Here is a 15,404-nt window from a genome sequence, read left to right as displayed (position 1 = left end):
CCGCCGCGACTGAAGTGAGTTTTTCCCCTAATAAAGAAATCCTGTCGGGAAGAGACATTTGTTTTATTCATAAAAGAAATACAGTATACAAAACATTGTCAAAACACAACAACATTAACAATTCTCAAAACTCGTAAAATGTAATTTATAAGAACAATGGGTCTTATTTACACACTGATTCTGTACACATTTATTGCAGTTTAAAGACACATTACTGTGAGTATTGTTATTATATTGCCGTTTAAAGACACATTACTGTGAGCATTATTAATATTATTATATTGCTGTGGAGCTGTTATACACCCAACACACCAACAATATGGAGCTCCCAGAAAAGAGGGAATAGGGTCCCTTGGTAGCTATGCCCTCCCTCTTTGAGTTAGCGCTGTCAGTGGTTGTGGTGGAAAGGCACTTACCGCTAGGACCCCCTGATGGTGCGGCTGTGGTGCCCTGTGAGCAGTGGCTGGGGGGCTGTTTCCATGGTGACAGCGCTCACAGAATGCCCGGGCTCCCTGCGCTGCCTTTATTGTGCTTTTGAATTTTTTGAAATCCCCGGCACTTCCCGCCCGAATCTGTTGCCATCAAACATGACGTACCCTGAACCTGGCCCCGCCCACTCGCGGGGTCAGCCAATCACCAACTGCCCCTTGGTCGCCCCGCCCGTTTCAGGAAGCAGCTCTGTTGACGGTTGGTCGGTGGGTCCCCGGTTTGTCGTGCTCGCGGGAGAGCGGTGTGAGGGGCGGCGAGGCGGGTGACTCGGAGCGGGTGACAGCGGCGGTGGTGGCGGCGGCAGTGACCGGCTGTGTCTGTGAGGGGGATTCGGGGGTAGGACGTGTTTGGGGGCGTGGCCGGGGCGAGGGGCGTGGCCGGAGCTGTGGTTGTTGCTGTCGCTCGGTGTCACTTTCATTGTATTATAAACAGAATCCGGAGCCGCGGCCTGACACCGAGACAGCGGACACCGGGATACTGACACCGAGACAGCCGACACCGGGGTACGGACACCGCCGCCTCCAGCATCACCGTCACCATAATCATAACAACAACAGGCCGAGCGCTGCCTGCACCCCCTCCCCCAGTGACGGCCATACCGAGACCCCCCAATAACCAGGGATAGCTCGTGACAGCCTTCCCTGGAGACACCCCCTGATTGAGCTCTGCCTGGGGACCTCCAGCTATCAGCGACAATTTGTGACCGGGTTCTGCCTGGAGACCCCCAATAAGCCGGGATAGCTTGTGACAGCCCTGCACATCCAGTGAACCCTCTCCATTACTGAGCCCTCAAACATGGAGCAGCTGCACAGCAACCTCCAGGTCCTGCTCCAAGCAGCGGAGTACGTGGAGCGGAGAGAGAGAGGTGAGGGAGTATCCCCAGGAGAGATCTACTCCACATACACACACCCCCTGCTACCGATACTCTTGCACCCCCCCCTGCTACCGATCCTCTTGCACCCCCCCTGCTACCGATCCTCTTGCACCCCCCCTGCTACCGATCCTCTTGCACCCCCCCTGCTACCGATCCTCTTGCACCCCCCCTCCTACCGATCCTCTTGCACCCCCCCTCCTACCGATCCTCTTGCACCCCCCCCCTCCTACCGATCCTCTTGCACCCCCTCCTCCTACCGATCCTCTTGCACCCCCTCCTCCTACCGATCCTCTTGCACCCCCTCCTCCTACCGATCCTCTTGCACCCCCTCCTCCTACCGATCCTCTTGCACCCCCTCCTCCTACCGATCCTCTTGCACCCCCTCCTCCTACCGATCCTCTTGCACCCCCTCCTCCTACCGATCCTCTTGCACCCCCTCCTCCTACCGATCCTCTTGCACCCCCTCCTCCTACCGATCCTCTTGCACCCCCTCCTCCTACCGATCCTCTTGCACCCCCTCCTCCTACCGATCCTCTTGCACCCCCTCCTCCTACCGATCCTCTTGCACCCCCTCCTCCTACCGATCCTCTTGCACCCCCTCCTCCTACCGATCCTCTTGCACCCCCCCTCCTACCGATCCTCTTGCACCCCCCTCCTACCGGTGCTCTTGCACTCCCTCCTACTGATCCTCTTGCACCCTACTCCACATACTTCTACTCTTGCACCCCCACCCACTCCTACTGCTCCTCGTGCACCCCCCATATCCCCTTACTGCTCCTCGTGCACCCTATTATTATTATTATTATTATTGCCATTTATATAGAGCCAACAGATTCCGTAGCGCTTTACAATATTATGAGAGGGGATTTAACTATAAATAGGACAATTACAAATAAACTTACAGGAACAATAGGTTGAAGAGGACCCTGCTCAATCGAGCTTACATTCTATAGGAGGTGGGGTGTAAAACACATTAGGACAGGAATTTACCTACTCCACATACTTCTACTCTTGCGCCCCCCATCCCCTCCTACTGCTCCTTGTGCATACCCCATCCCCTCCTACTGCTCCTCGTGCACCCCCCATCTGCTCCTCTTGCACACCCCCATCCACTTTTACCCCTTCTCTTGCACTCCCCCATCCCCTCCTAATGCTCCACTTGTACCCCCATCCCCTCCTACTGCTCCTCTTGCATCCTCCTGCCCCACATACGGCCCCTCTCCTCTTCTGTAACTCACACTGGGGCATAAATTAAAACTCTCAGGCTCTGCTTTCCTATAAATCTATGAGGCCTCTCTCTAAAAGCAAAACCATGACTTTTGATTTCCCTTAATGGAAGATGTAATGTCTATAGCCAATTAGGTTAGAGCAAGTTCAGGATTTTATTGCTGACTAGAACAAGGTTCTTTATTAAAGTTAAATAGCCAGACCTTAAAATTGAATTTCAAATCTTAGGCCACAATAGCCAAATCGGTTAAAAAATCTCCTAGTTCGTTATGTCTTTAGTTCTGTTGTTTTGGCCTAAAATTTATAATTCACTCGAAATACAAAATTCGAAATAACGTTGGTGAAAAAAACCTGAATATTGTGACCATCTGTCATATCATTGCTGCTGTCAGCGATCCATACAGTTAGTCAGGCCAACTGCTGCCTGTGAATTACACAGGAAGTACAGCAACACTGGAGGAAGGGTCATTAATTGGTACTAAAACCAATAATATCGTTTCAACTAACCGCTATGGCCATTACAGCATTTTAATGCTAAAATATATTAATTTCATAATTCCCTTTTACTATTTCAACGTGATGCCTTGAGCGTTGGTTGTTGTTTTGTGTCTTTCTAAATCCTGCTTTCCTACTTATTTCTAGTTCTAAGGCTTATTGCCTTCATATTATCCTTTGCGCTTTCCTACCAAGTCTCTTTTCTTGCTTTCAGTATGCTTTGTTTGCTATTCCTGTGTCCTTTCTGTATCCCAGCTATATCATATCCTTGCCCAGTGTTTTTTCATAGCTTCCATTTTTTAGTTTGCAACCTAACCTGTTACTAGGCATTTTAATGTTTATAAACAACCTCATTACGCCTTCCTTGTACTTCTTTCACTTTACTATTGTTCATTCTTCTGTGCCTTTCCTGTCTGTTATCACTGTCTTATATTCCTCTTCACCCTACAACATTTTCATAATTTTAACCTATTTTTTCTTAGGCTCTGCCTTGTGAAGCATTGGTACCGATACCATATATTTCCTCTATGTCTCACTATTTCTTTTTCCATATTTGTCTGAATTTGTTCTCTGGGTTTTAGTGGAGTTATCAACACATTGTTCATTAATGATCTTTGATTTCTTTAACAAGGTACTGAATAATGCTTACCTTTCAGAAGCTGAACATGGATATGCTTCTATTCTACCATGTGACGCCTCTACTCCTGGGAGAAGGAAACGGCAGAGGACGAACAGCAGTCCAGATAGTGTCAGGTAAGCTAGAAAACATGGAGTCAGTGAGTGAAATCAATCAAGAACATTTACTGAAACTGCAAAGTTTTTTTTAAACGTATTAAAGCCTTTATACAGTTTAATTATATTAAATTATGCCAAAATCAAGATAGGAATTCAATTAAAACTTATAAAACATGCATTAACACTCCTGTCATATAATTTGGGTTTGTTTTTTAATCTTGCTTCAGGTGTACTTGGAAGAGCTGCACGTCGGTGGCATAATTAAAATTAAGTAGAAATGATTGGAGGGGGAGGGATTTAAATGTGAAAATTATTTTGCTTAAAAAAACCAAAACAAAAAATTTATGCAAGGTAGGAAGTACAAGGAAATGTGCTTGCTTTGCAGAAGTCTCTCAGCTATACGAAGTTCGATATGCCTCCTCTTTCCCTCTTGACCTGGTGTGTGTCTCCAAAAATCACAGTTTTTGTGTGATCTATTTTGTGTGTTTTACTGCTAAATATGTTGCTGTAGGATTATATTAATATTTTTTTCTTTTAATTAATCTGCAGGTCTGTCCACAACGAGCTAGAGAAACACAGGTGAGTGTGACACAGGCAGAGTGTTATTGAAACTTTTCACGGGCAGATTTTAAAATTTGGGGTTTATTTCTAAAGGGAATTTTTGGGAAACTTCAAATGGACTAGCCCACTTTGTAAAAATATTTCCCAAAAATTGCTCTTTATCACAAATTTTTTTATTTTGTTTTTTACATCTGCCTACCACTTCTGAAAAGTACAGAGTGCTAGGAAGAAACAGTTCTGAACACATTACCCGGTGGGCTACAATCTATTTTTACTGCAGATTCCACTGGTTTCAGCATCTTTTAAAAGATCTCTTGTGTCAAGCTCAGTGACAAATCTTAACTCTTTTTGAGACTTGTTGGGAGCCTAGATTTAAGTCCAGTTGCTTGGGGAACTCAGAATACACTAATAAATTTACCCTACAGTGTCCCAAGTGTCAGATACTAAGGGAATTATGTATATGAAAGGAATACTATAGTGCCAGGAATACAAAGCTGTATAAAACCCCTATATTTACTTACCTGATACCAGCGCCAGTGTCCCTCGGTGCTGGGTCGTGGCACCGCCTCCTCAGACGTTGCTTGACGAGGAGGGGCGCTAATGCGCACGCACGTTAAGTGCCACATGCCCAGTAAGTGCCGCATCCCCATATCACAGCATTTAATCAGTGCTTTTCTATGGGGAAATAGAACAGACCTTTGCTGATGCTGGATGTCCTCATGCAGAGCATGAGGACGTCCAGTGTCCGTTACTGGACCAAAGGTCTGTTAACATCCAGGAAGCACCTATGGTGACTGTCTGGTAGACAGCCTCTGGAGGCAGACTTGGTGCTGCAATATAAACAGTGCAGTTTCTCTGGAACTGCAATGTTTTACATTGCAGCACTAAGTGCAATAGGGACACTGTACCCAGACCACTTCAATTAGCTGAAGTGGTCTGGGTGCCTATAGTGTTCCTTGAAGCATTTATGGTGCAATATTCTGAAAGTTGTTCTGTCCGAACGGAATGATCCTGCTTATTACTCCACTCCCCTGAAGTTATCGTTCTTCCACTGACTGTTATGTATTCTGTTATTTAGATTTAAAGGGGTACTCAAAGCAACATAACCTCTTCGTCTAGCTAACTTAAAGGACCACTATAGGCACCCAGACCACTTCAGCTCAATGAAGTGGTCTGGGTGCCAGGTCCATCTATGATTAACCCTGCCTGCTTTAAACAAACATAGCAGTTTCAGAGAAACTGTGGTTTAACCCCCTTCCTCCAACTAAAGCCCGGCGGGAGTGGGACCCTGAGGGTGGGGGCACCCTCAGAGCACTATAGTACCAGGAAAACGAGTTTGTTTTCCTGGCACTATAGTGATCCTTTAATTCCACCAGTGTCACCCAACATCTGCCCAATTTGGATTAAATTGATTGATAGATAATATGGACCTGCTGGTTATGAGGTGCTTTCCGGCCACTGGAAAAGCCTCCATTTATGTTGTTCCACTCCTAAATATTAAACCAGGGAGTGGAAACCCAACATTTTAGGCAGTCCGGCCAATACGCTGATTTGTAGTGCATATACTGCTTATAGTGCAGGTTGAGTATTTTAACACTGAGCGGAATACTTAATTTTAAGAATACAGTTTGCTGTTTGTAGTAAATATAGACGTGCTTTACTAGACAGACTGGGCTTCTACTTAGGGGAATCTGCATGTAAGGATAATTTGGGGTTCAAAGTAATATCTCAAATGGTTTTAGCTTTTTAAAATGCTTTGTTTTAAAGTCCTTCGTTTACTGTGTTTAGCTTGATGTTTCTTCCATATCTTTTAAAAATAAAAGAAAATTAAAAAAAAAAAAAATAATACTCTTTTTCTGCCTGGGTCTCATGGCTTTCTCTAACTTGTTGAGTTTTTATTAATTAATTTATTTACATATTTATTTTGTTGCTGTACCCTTTAAGAACAGATTTTTATGGGAAATATATGGTGATCACTTGTAGTGAAGCACTGTGGAGTGTTTACATTTAAAAAAAAAAAAAATGTTTTAGTGGATTTAAATAGTTATATTGTATTTATTTATTTATTTTTTACCCTTTTCTTAGAAGATCATATGTTACTTTTTGTTAGAGTTCATCTCTAAACCACAGAACATACTTTAATGGAACACTATAGGGTCAGGAACACAAACCTGTATGCCTGACCGTATAGTGTTAAAACCACCATTTATGTGGCTTGCCCCCTTAATAGGTAATAAAACGCCGACTTGGCCAAGCAGCTCCTTCTCATAGAGATGCATTGAATCAATTCATCTGTTTAACCCCTTAAGGACACATGACATGTCATGATTCCCTTTTATTCCAGAAGCTTGGTCCTTAAGGGGTTAAGGAAAGCTCAGTTTCTCCATGCAGAGCATAGGGATGCTGAATGGCCGTGCTGCACACTGTGACGCACTGCCCTTAGGAAGAACCTCCAGTGGCCATTTGAGAAGTGTCCACTGGAGGAGGTGTCCCTTGGCTGTAATGTAAACACTGCATTTTCTCCGAAAAGACAGCGTTTACATGAAAATGCCTGAAGGGAATGATTTTACTCACCAGAACAACTAAATTAAACTGTAGTTGTTCTGTTGACTATAGGGTCCCTTTAAAGATAAATGAATCATTCTAGTATAACTTACACTATATTGTAATTATTTGTTTTTCAGTTGTAGAAATCTAGTAAGATGTTTGTCACTAATATTTTTTGTTCTGTTGTGTGTCTTATTTTTTATCTTTGATATAAAATATCAATATGTAATACGGTACATATTTGATGGAAAGTAGCTAGTATTCTTTGAACTTGAATTCTGGATATAGTTTTAAAGGGGAAGGAAACCTCTGCAAAATTTTGACGTTACTCCAGGGCTTGTTTTCAGTAAAGGAAATATATCCTTCCATAATGGAGCAACTCCACATAATGGCATTCAACCTTTTGTAAATTAAATTAAAAGTTTGTATTTTTTTTTTTTTTTTATTATTACTGGATTGTTCTTCATATGCACAATAATGTTTTTTGATTGGATTTGATGGTTCTATGTTTTTTTTTTGTTTTTTTTTGTTTTTTTTTAATAGTTTCTATATTTAATAGAGGCAGTTCTTGCTAAATCTATTATTCAAAGTGCAAATAAGGAAATGACTGGTAAAATCCCTTTTCTCTCCTGCCTCAGGCTGGCGATACTGGTAGGTTCAAACCTACAAAACATTGTATGCAGTATTGTTTTTCTATATAATAGTATAAACTATGTTATCAGGACAGCAAATGAAAGGGCTACTTACTATAAATGTAACCATCCTCCTCTCAAACACATACAATAACATATATTCCATTAAAACAATGTTTAGGGCAAGAGCAATGACATCTGCCTTTATCAGGTGTGGACTTGTAATATGCCCGCTTTGATCAGTGGCTTGATTTTAATGTCAACCTTGGTTTTCTTGTGCAACACTCATTGCTTTTGATGGTAACATTCATTGCTTTTTTGATGGTAAGCCTTACTATTTTATATTATTATTATTATTATTATTATTACAGTTTTGTATTATTTTTTATTTTTTTTAAAGACATTCAATAACTAAAAAAAAAAAAGGGCTACAGTTGAGGGTTGAGTTTAAAACCACGTTCATAGTCCGAACATCTCTTTTGTTTTCACTTTCCCTGTGTGCAAGAGTCTAGCAATATGTATGTAAATGTTACCTGCACGCAGCTTCAGCATTTTTGTTTTATTTCTGTAGAACTGTATTTTTCCAACTGCACTCCATGAACATATTGTTTAACATAAATTGTGACCGGAGGTAAAGGAGCAGTTGACCCATTTACCCTGTCCTTTGTTTTTTTTTTTTTTAAATGTCTTATTTGTTCTTCAGGTTAGGTTTCTACAGAACCCAAGAATCCTTGAAAAACCATCTACTACTAGCGTATCAACAAAAGTTGCATATTCATACATTATCCATCAGCCTTCCTCTCTCCAAATTCAGTTCCTTCCTCCTTTGCTTTTGAACTCTCCAATTAGTAAAAGTGTTGCCATGAAGCCTTTTGTATGGCATACATTTTGTTTATAACATCCCTTGTTACTGTTTTTCACTTAAACAAGAAAAGTAATTATTCACAAGTCCTTAAGGTAGCAATATAACCTCATGTCTATTGATAGAGTAACATAAACAAATGAGCGCATTTTTTTAAAGGAAATAGTGGTTTGATTCAGCAAGCAGAAGTAGCGATCTATGAAGAATGCACAGAGGCACATGAGATTGTTAAAGTAGAAGTTTCAAAGCCCGAACTCTGTAAAAGTGATGCTTCCTACCCAGAGCTACTCCAATCTGGTGCAGTTTCATATCCACTAATGCAAAGCACAGGGCTGAAACGTACCTTTCATTTTTATTGTGATTGGGCCCACTGTCAGAGCTTTGACCTAGAATTGTTCATCGCTCGTGATACTTCATGTTTCACAATGAATATATGTTTATTTTTACATTTTAAGTGGCATTAGGAGTAACACTGTGAAATGTCTACAGAACTATACTTGGTACATTCAATTTTACTTTTTATTTTTTGCCTGTTCGTGTAATCTCTGTTGCCTTTTGGATTTTATTATATGTATATTAAGTCCTTAAGTCTTATAGCAAATTGACGTAACCGAAAAAAAATAAAATCTAATTTCCAGGTTATTATAGGGCACGTGGTTATTTATTCTAACACAAACTAGGATTCCTGTTAATTAATCTTTTAATTTATGTAATCTTTGTAAAACAAGATGGTCATTAGTATTATTTAAGCACCTTTATCTGGGATGGTGACATTTTCTTGTTACCTTTTGGATCTTGGTGGGCAAACATTTTTTTTCACACACACACACCCCACTTCCCCATAATTTTGTAATTACATATGTCATTGTCTACTGCAAGTGGGTGGAAAAAAGGTGTGTGTTTTTATATATATATATATATATATATATATATATATTTTTTTTTTTTTTTTTCCCTCATCAGTTTCCTATTCTAAAATTAATTAGGCAAAATATAAACTAACCATATCATTTATAGGTGCAATAACATATGTATCAAAAACTATAAAATTATAAAACTTTTTATCACTCTTCCATTTAATTGGGGGTTGTTTTGCTTTCTTTTTTACGTTATGATTTGTTATATACCACACATTTCTGCAACGTTAGAGGGGGAAAAAATTGCCAAACTGCCACATGTAAAAGCATAATTATATTTAATTTCTGAAAAGCAACATTACATGCTGATAACATGCAGGTTTACCAAATGGAGGTCTGTGGTAATGAGGAATGTTAATATACTACCAGAATGTGTAATGTCCGCATTGGAACAGAATTTTATAATTACTACATTTTGGACTGTTTGTAGTCATTGATGACTTGCTTTAGTCAGTCAGTGCACCACACATTTTAACAGACAGAACCAGTTGAGCATTCCCAGTATTTGCAGGGCCTAGAAGTCCTTTGCTACTAGCCAAGCTTTTTACAGTTACTCGTCTCTGCATGACACACCTGTCACAGCTGAATTTTTACGAACTATAGCTGAATTTTCACTCTGAGGCTAGTGGTGAGTAGAAATGTTAAACCCTGGTTTTGATACAAAATGAGTGATTTCAGCAGTCACCAGTGAATTATGCAGTACAGGCAGGTATAAAAGAACAAAAACTGAACGCATCCAGAACCTATGATTGGATTGGTCTTTGCAGCTCACATAAGTGTATAATATGTGATTCTTTGGCTATGTAAAATTTTAATATAATTATTCATTTTATAGAGGTTTTATTATTGCAATAAACGATTTGTATTGACATTTTGCAGCTAGAAGCCTTATTGTGTGTGTTCTTTGAATCACGATGACTGTTCTACATTTGCAGGAGAGCTCAGCTACGGAGGTGTTTGGAGCAGTTGAAGCAGCAAGTTCCACTCAGTGTGGACACATCTCGGCACACAACGCTCAGCCTTCTGCACAGAGCCAAGCAGCACATCAAGGTGAGTTTACAGTAAGACGCACGCACTGCTGGGATCTGTTGGGCATTTCTGACATTTTCAAAATTGTAGTTTCTAAAGCAGGAATATTCACATCTTCAAACGCCAAAGCATCTTAACCACATTTACAGACTTTACATAGCTGTATGTGAACTCTAAGCGGCATCACACTACATGTATTCCTGACCCTATAGTGAAAACCCACCATTTAGGTTGCTTGCTCCACCCCCGTTAGCCCCCCCAGAATGGGTTTAAACTCACCTTATTTCCAGCTGTCCACGGGTCTGCTGGCGCTGGTCCTGCCCCCATGAGGAAAGCATTGGATTAGCTCAAATCGGCAAGGAGGCGGGGCCAAACGCTGTTTTAGCCAATCAGCACCTCCTCATAGAGATACATTGAATCAATGCATCTCTATGAGGAAAATTCAGCGTCCCCATGCAGAGTGTGGGGACGCTGAACGCCAGGGCTGCTTACTGTGCAGCCCTGAGCCAGGAAGCCCCTCCAGTGGCCAGCTGAGGAGTGGCCACTTGGAGGTGTCCCTAGGGGCAATGTAAATACTGCCTTTTCTTTGAAAAGGCAGTGTTTGCATAAAAATGCCTGAAGGCAGCCCTTATACTCACCAGAACAACTACATTACGCTGTTGTTGTTCTGGTGACTATTGGGTCCCTTTAATACTTATGTCATCTAGAAATAATCTGTAAACCACCATTCTGTTATAAGGGGGTCTTTATTTCATTCCATGCTCTGTTGGTTTGTGGATCAATATTTTATGTCCTCAACGGTATCCAAAAGTGCTTTATTGCATGCAGTGTGGATTCATGGTATTGGTCCGTGATAACGACACATCAAATATTTCTGAAATATATATTTCCATAATGTCCAGTCACCCTTATGATTAAATGAGTGTCCTGTATGTTTTTTATGTTTCCGCCACTGATCTAAAAATGTCTCTTAAGTTTTAAGTACATGTAAAAATAAATCCTCTTTGTAGCTGTGACTGCATTGTGCTTTAATGCATTTGGATCAGGAAGCAGTGTGTGTGTGTCAATGCCTAATGAAGAAATACATTTAGAAGTGTTAGCACATTACTTGTACTCTCCTCCTATCATGTCATTTCTTTGCAGAAATTGGAAGACCAGGAGTTATCTGCAAAGAAACAAAAAGAAAAGCTGAAATCAGAACAACAGAAACTCCGCCAGAGGTTAAAACTACTTCTTCCACCCACCAATACTGAGCGTCTCCGAACAGACAGCCTGGACTCTTCAGTCTTGTCTTCCGAGCGCTCTGACTCTGACCAAGGTGGGTAAACTATTTATGATGCGCAGTAGCTTCCACAGTCACTGTTGAAACCAGGTATTAAAGCTCCCAGGGATAAAATGCATTTTGGAGATATTATAGTGTATGACCATATACAATCTTTTCTTAAAATCAAAAAAAAAAAAATGTAGTTCATATAATCTGACTCATCTTTGTGCTCAGGATTGCAAATAAATGCTGACGGCTGTATTTAACACATGCAAAGACAAGTTGCTTCTCTTGCAATAAAACAGGGATTATTGTATAGACAGGGCTTAAAATTTCCACTAGCCAATGGCGAGTAAATATTTAGCCCTGGCAAGTAGAAATTCACCTCTGGTGACAGTGCCATGGACCCTTTAGGTTATCAGTGGCTAGTAACCTCTAAGACCTGGCTCATAATGTAAGGCTTGAAATTGTAACCCCCGATGATGGTGGTGGTGGTGGTAGTAGTAGTGTAGTAATACTGTTTTATAGTGTCACCTTGGGTGGTGCTCTAATGGAAATTTAACCAAGCAGAGTTTCTTACGTGCTCTCTTCTGTCTGCAGTTTGTATTTATCAGTTCTCATGTGCAGATAAATCGTATTGCAAAGCAGATTGGTAATTTCTGGAATGAAAGCCATTCCTTGTTACAGTGGCTAGTTTTCTGAATACTCTGTGTTTGGGAAAAGGCTTAAAAAAATTCTCTGATGGGTTTTTCAAGCATTACATTATGATGTAATGTACTGTTATCAGATAATCAGTATGTATAAATATAGTATACCTCCTATTTTGAAAAATATCTAGTTACTGATTGTGGTAACAAATAATGGCCTTTGCTCTGTAGAAGTCTCCATTCTTCTGTGCTATATGGCTTTTACTTGATCAGAGAAGGTAATGCCACTCAGTGGACTTCCACTACAATAGCCATGAGATAATACTCTGTCTGCATCAAGCATGTCAAACTCAAAGGCTAGCACGGGCCAAATAAACCAGGTTTAAGTTTGTGGGCCGCAAACAAACAAACAAACCTTAGATTTTCATAGGAACGTAGATTTGTTTTGAAAAGTACAGTATAAAAAAAAAGCATCCCTTACTACTAATTCCCAGTCATCCCTCTACTAAACCCTGGCCCTTGTTTAAAAAAAAAAAAAAAAAACATTGGCCAACAAGCAGACTCCACTCACATTGATGCCAGTATGCGACTCTGGAGTCCAGCCTTTGGTATACCCGCAATGGCACCGTCTGCACCCTGTGCCAAAGCGGATCCTCCCACTATTCCTTGAAACCCTGTGAAGGTGGTGCATGTTGACGTGGCGTTGCGTGCCTCCGTGCAACTCCAGGTCCTCCACTGTCCAGCCGCGGCCATCGCAACACTGACTAACACACACTCACTCTCTGACCGACACATGAACACATACACATTTACACATTCTTGCACACTCACATAATTTTATTTATTGTTCCCTACCTTTGGGAGCTGGTGTGGGGCCTCTCCCTGGTGTCCAGTGGGGATCTTCTCTCAGGAGGTCTCCATTCCTGCTCCTCACGCGCACAGTTTAGTGATGCCGGGCCAGAATTATATCATATTCTGGCACCCGGCATCACTAGAGAGGGAGCAGTGAGGAGCAGGAAAACTGAGCTCCCTCGCTGCTGCAATCGACCCCTCCCCCCAGCCGGGTAAATTTTAGCAGAGTAGGCACCTGCAATGTGGGAAGAGCAGGTGCCTACTCTGCCTTAGTAAGCATGTCAAACTCGCAGCTCCTTGGGCTGCAAAGATATTCATTGTGTGTCGTGAGTTTGACATGCTTGGTCTACATAGAGGAAAAACACCTGAACTGGAATTTTTGAGTAAGTATTTTTTTAATTTTCTTCGTAGTAAAGTTTGACCTTTGTTTATTGGTGTTTGTGTTTCTCCTCCCTCCTTCTATTGTGCATTATTGGAGTCCATAACCTAACTTATTGCATAAGTGACTTTTCTATTTATGCTGGATTTGTATAAAAAAAAAAATAGTACAAGGTATAATTTCCTTTGTGTTTCTTGTGCTGACTGAAATGAAACTGTCATTTTAATACTTGTTTTTTTTTTTGTGTTCATTTATACACCCCTTGATTTTTTTTAAAAAAACTTTTTTAGCATTGATAGGTGTGTTATATCAACAGGAATGTAATAAGAAACATATGTCCTACTAATCTTAATTTACTTTTATATCTCTGCAGAAGATTTGGAGGTAGACGTTGAGGGGATTATTCTCAGTGGGAACGAGGGTGACCTCTTTGTTTCGTTCAGTGCTGGCACAGAACACAGCTACTCTACTCCTGCTCATGCATGGCTATGACAACAGAGGAAGAGCACAGACTTAATACAGCAACTGAAAGCAGTTTTCATGGCTATGCCAGGAAAAAACAAAAAAGACGTGCATTATGACTTCATACATCACTCAATGATGTAGTCCTTTATATTTTATGTGTATCTCTTTTAGTTTTTAAACCACAGTGGATTCTCCTGAAACTGAACTACTACTTCTCTTAAATTTTCCCAATATGTTATTTTCGTAAGAAACAAAAAAGCAGGTTTTAATATTGGATTCCTACATTTATTTTTAGATGATGGGCTGGTGCAATGGTGAGGACTGACCTGCTTTTGTCCATACCGAACACATATTCTTGGGATTTTATTTATTTATTTTTTCCCTTCCTCCTTCTGTAAAGCTGTATAACTGCACTGATTGTCCATGGTCTCTTCACTCCAGTAAATGGTGAAAGAAAAGAAAAAAACTTCAGAACAAAATCCAGGCCTTGTAATAAATGATAGGTTAGGTAACATGAGCTACATTTACCCTGTTATTTTAAGTGGCAACTCTTCACTCTAATTTGTGCATTGTATATTTTGCACAGGACCCATGTGATATATTTTGGGGTGTTTGGAAATAAAATGGCGCTGATGCCCAGTATTGAGCACTAAGCCGGTTTCTAGTTTGACCCCAGTTGTCCTATTCATTGTATTTCATTGAAATATTAATTTAGGCTAGGGTCTCCACCAGTGATTGATTCCCTGTGCACTAGCTGTGTGGAAGATTGCATTTAGCTAATTGTGCACTTGATGGGGAAAAAAACAAAACTACATTGTTTATTTTAAGATGGCACTTATGTTATATGAAGTTTGACGTGTCACAAACTCATTCTCTGCAAAGTTCTATGCAAAAAAAAAAAACTCCCCTAAACTTTTGTGTTCTAGAATTTAATTTGTAATTATAGTTACATCTATAATTACCTTGTCTCTGGATATTTACATAGTGCATTGCAGATTATTTAATACTCTAAAGACTCTTTGTTGAATTTTTCTTAAATTTTTTTTTTTAAACAGACACAGTGAAGAAAACTCAAATGGTGTATAGTAATACATTTTCCAATCTTTTCTTTTTTTTTTTTTTTGAATCTCCATCTTTCCTATTATGGCCGAAGTTCATATTCCTCCTTTCAATTTGCTACAGTTTCTGGTTCAGTCTATAGACCAACACAGCATTATATCCTGAACTGTAAAATGGCTCAGAATAACTGCACACTTACCCTCTAGCCTTTGCTAAGGCCCTCTGACAACAGAACTGTTTTATTGTTTTATTTTTTTTGCTACTATGTTGTATCACTAAATTTTGTATTCCTGCACTTACTGGATGGGGAAGAAAACCTGCCCTTTCAGGGTTTTGGCACAGCTGGTATTGGCATGCACTAATTTAATAA

The 15,404-nt window shown here is 40.5% G+C and overlaps 1 protein-coding gene across 2 annotated transcripts; it reads left to right on the top strand.

Moving 5' to 3' along the window:
- Positions 1 to 960: 960 nt before the first annotated feature.
- On the top strand, positions 961 to 15,007 carry MXD3 (MAX dimerization protein 3). 2 transcript variants are annotated; one of them, XM_063447300.1, is made up of 6 exons: positions 961 to 1,354; positions 3,742 to 3,838; positions 4,370 to 4,399; positions 10,275 to 10,389; positions 11,512 to 11,686; positions 13,884 to 15,007. In XM_063447300.1, exons 1-6 carry the CDS (start codon positions 1,285 to 1,287, stop codon positions 14,000 to 14,002), a joined length of 606 nt encoding a protein of 201 aa, XP_063303370.1. In that variant the 5' UTR covers positions 961 to 1,284; the 3' UTR covers positions 14,003 to 15,007. The 2 variants fall into 2 exon arrangements, with proteins under 2 accessions (XP_063303370.1, XP_063303371.1); XM_063447301.1 differs by lacking the exon at positions 4,370 to 4,399 and having other exon boundaries at positions 965 to 1,354.
- The last annotated feature ends 397 nt before the right edge of the window (positions 15,008 to 15,404 follow it).

Source organism: Pelobates fuscus, chromosome 3 (genome assembly GCF_036172605.1).
Source record: "Pelobates fuscus isolate aPelFus1 chromosome 3, aPelFus1.pri, whole genome shotgun sequence".
Lineage (NCBI taxonomy): Eukaryota > Metazoa > Chordata > Amphibia > Anura > Pelobatidae > Pelobates > Pelobates fuscus.
This window is presented reverse-complemented; position numbering and strand designations above follow the sequence as displayed.

Coding starts and splice junctions, on each gene's coding strand:
- MXD3 (XM_063447300.1), top strand. CDS start 1,285: ATGGAGCAGCTGCACAGCAACCTCCAGGTCCTGCTCCAAGCAGCGGAG. Junction 3,839..4,369: donor AGCAGTCCAGATAGTGTCAG/GTAAGCTAGAAA, acceptor ATTAATCTGCAG/GTCTGTCCACAACGAGCTAG. Junction 10,390..11,511: donor GAGCCAAGCAGCACATCAAG/GTGAGTTTACAG, acceptor ATTTCTTTGCAG/AAATTGGAAGACCAGGAGTT.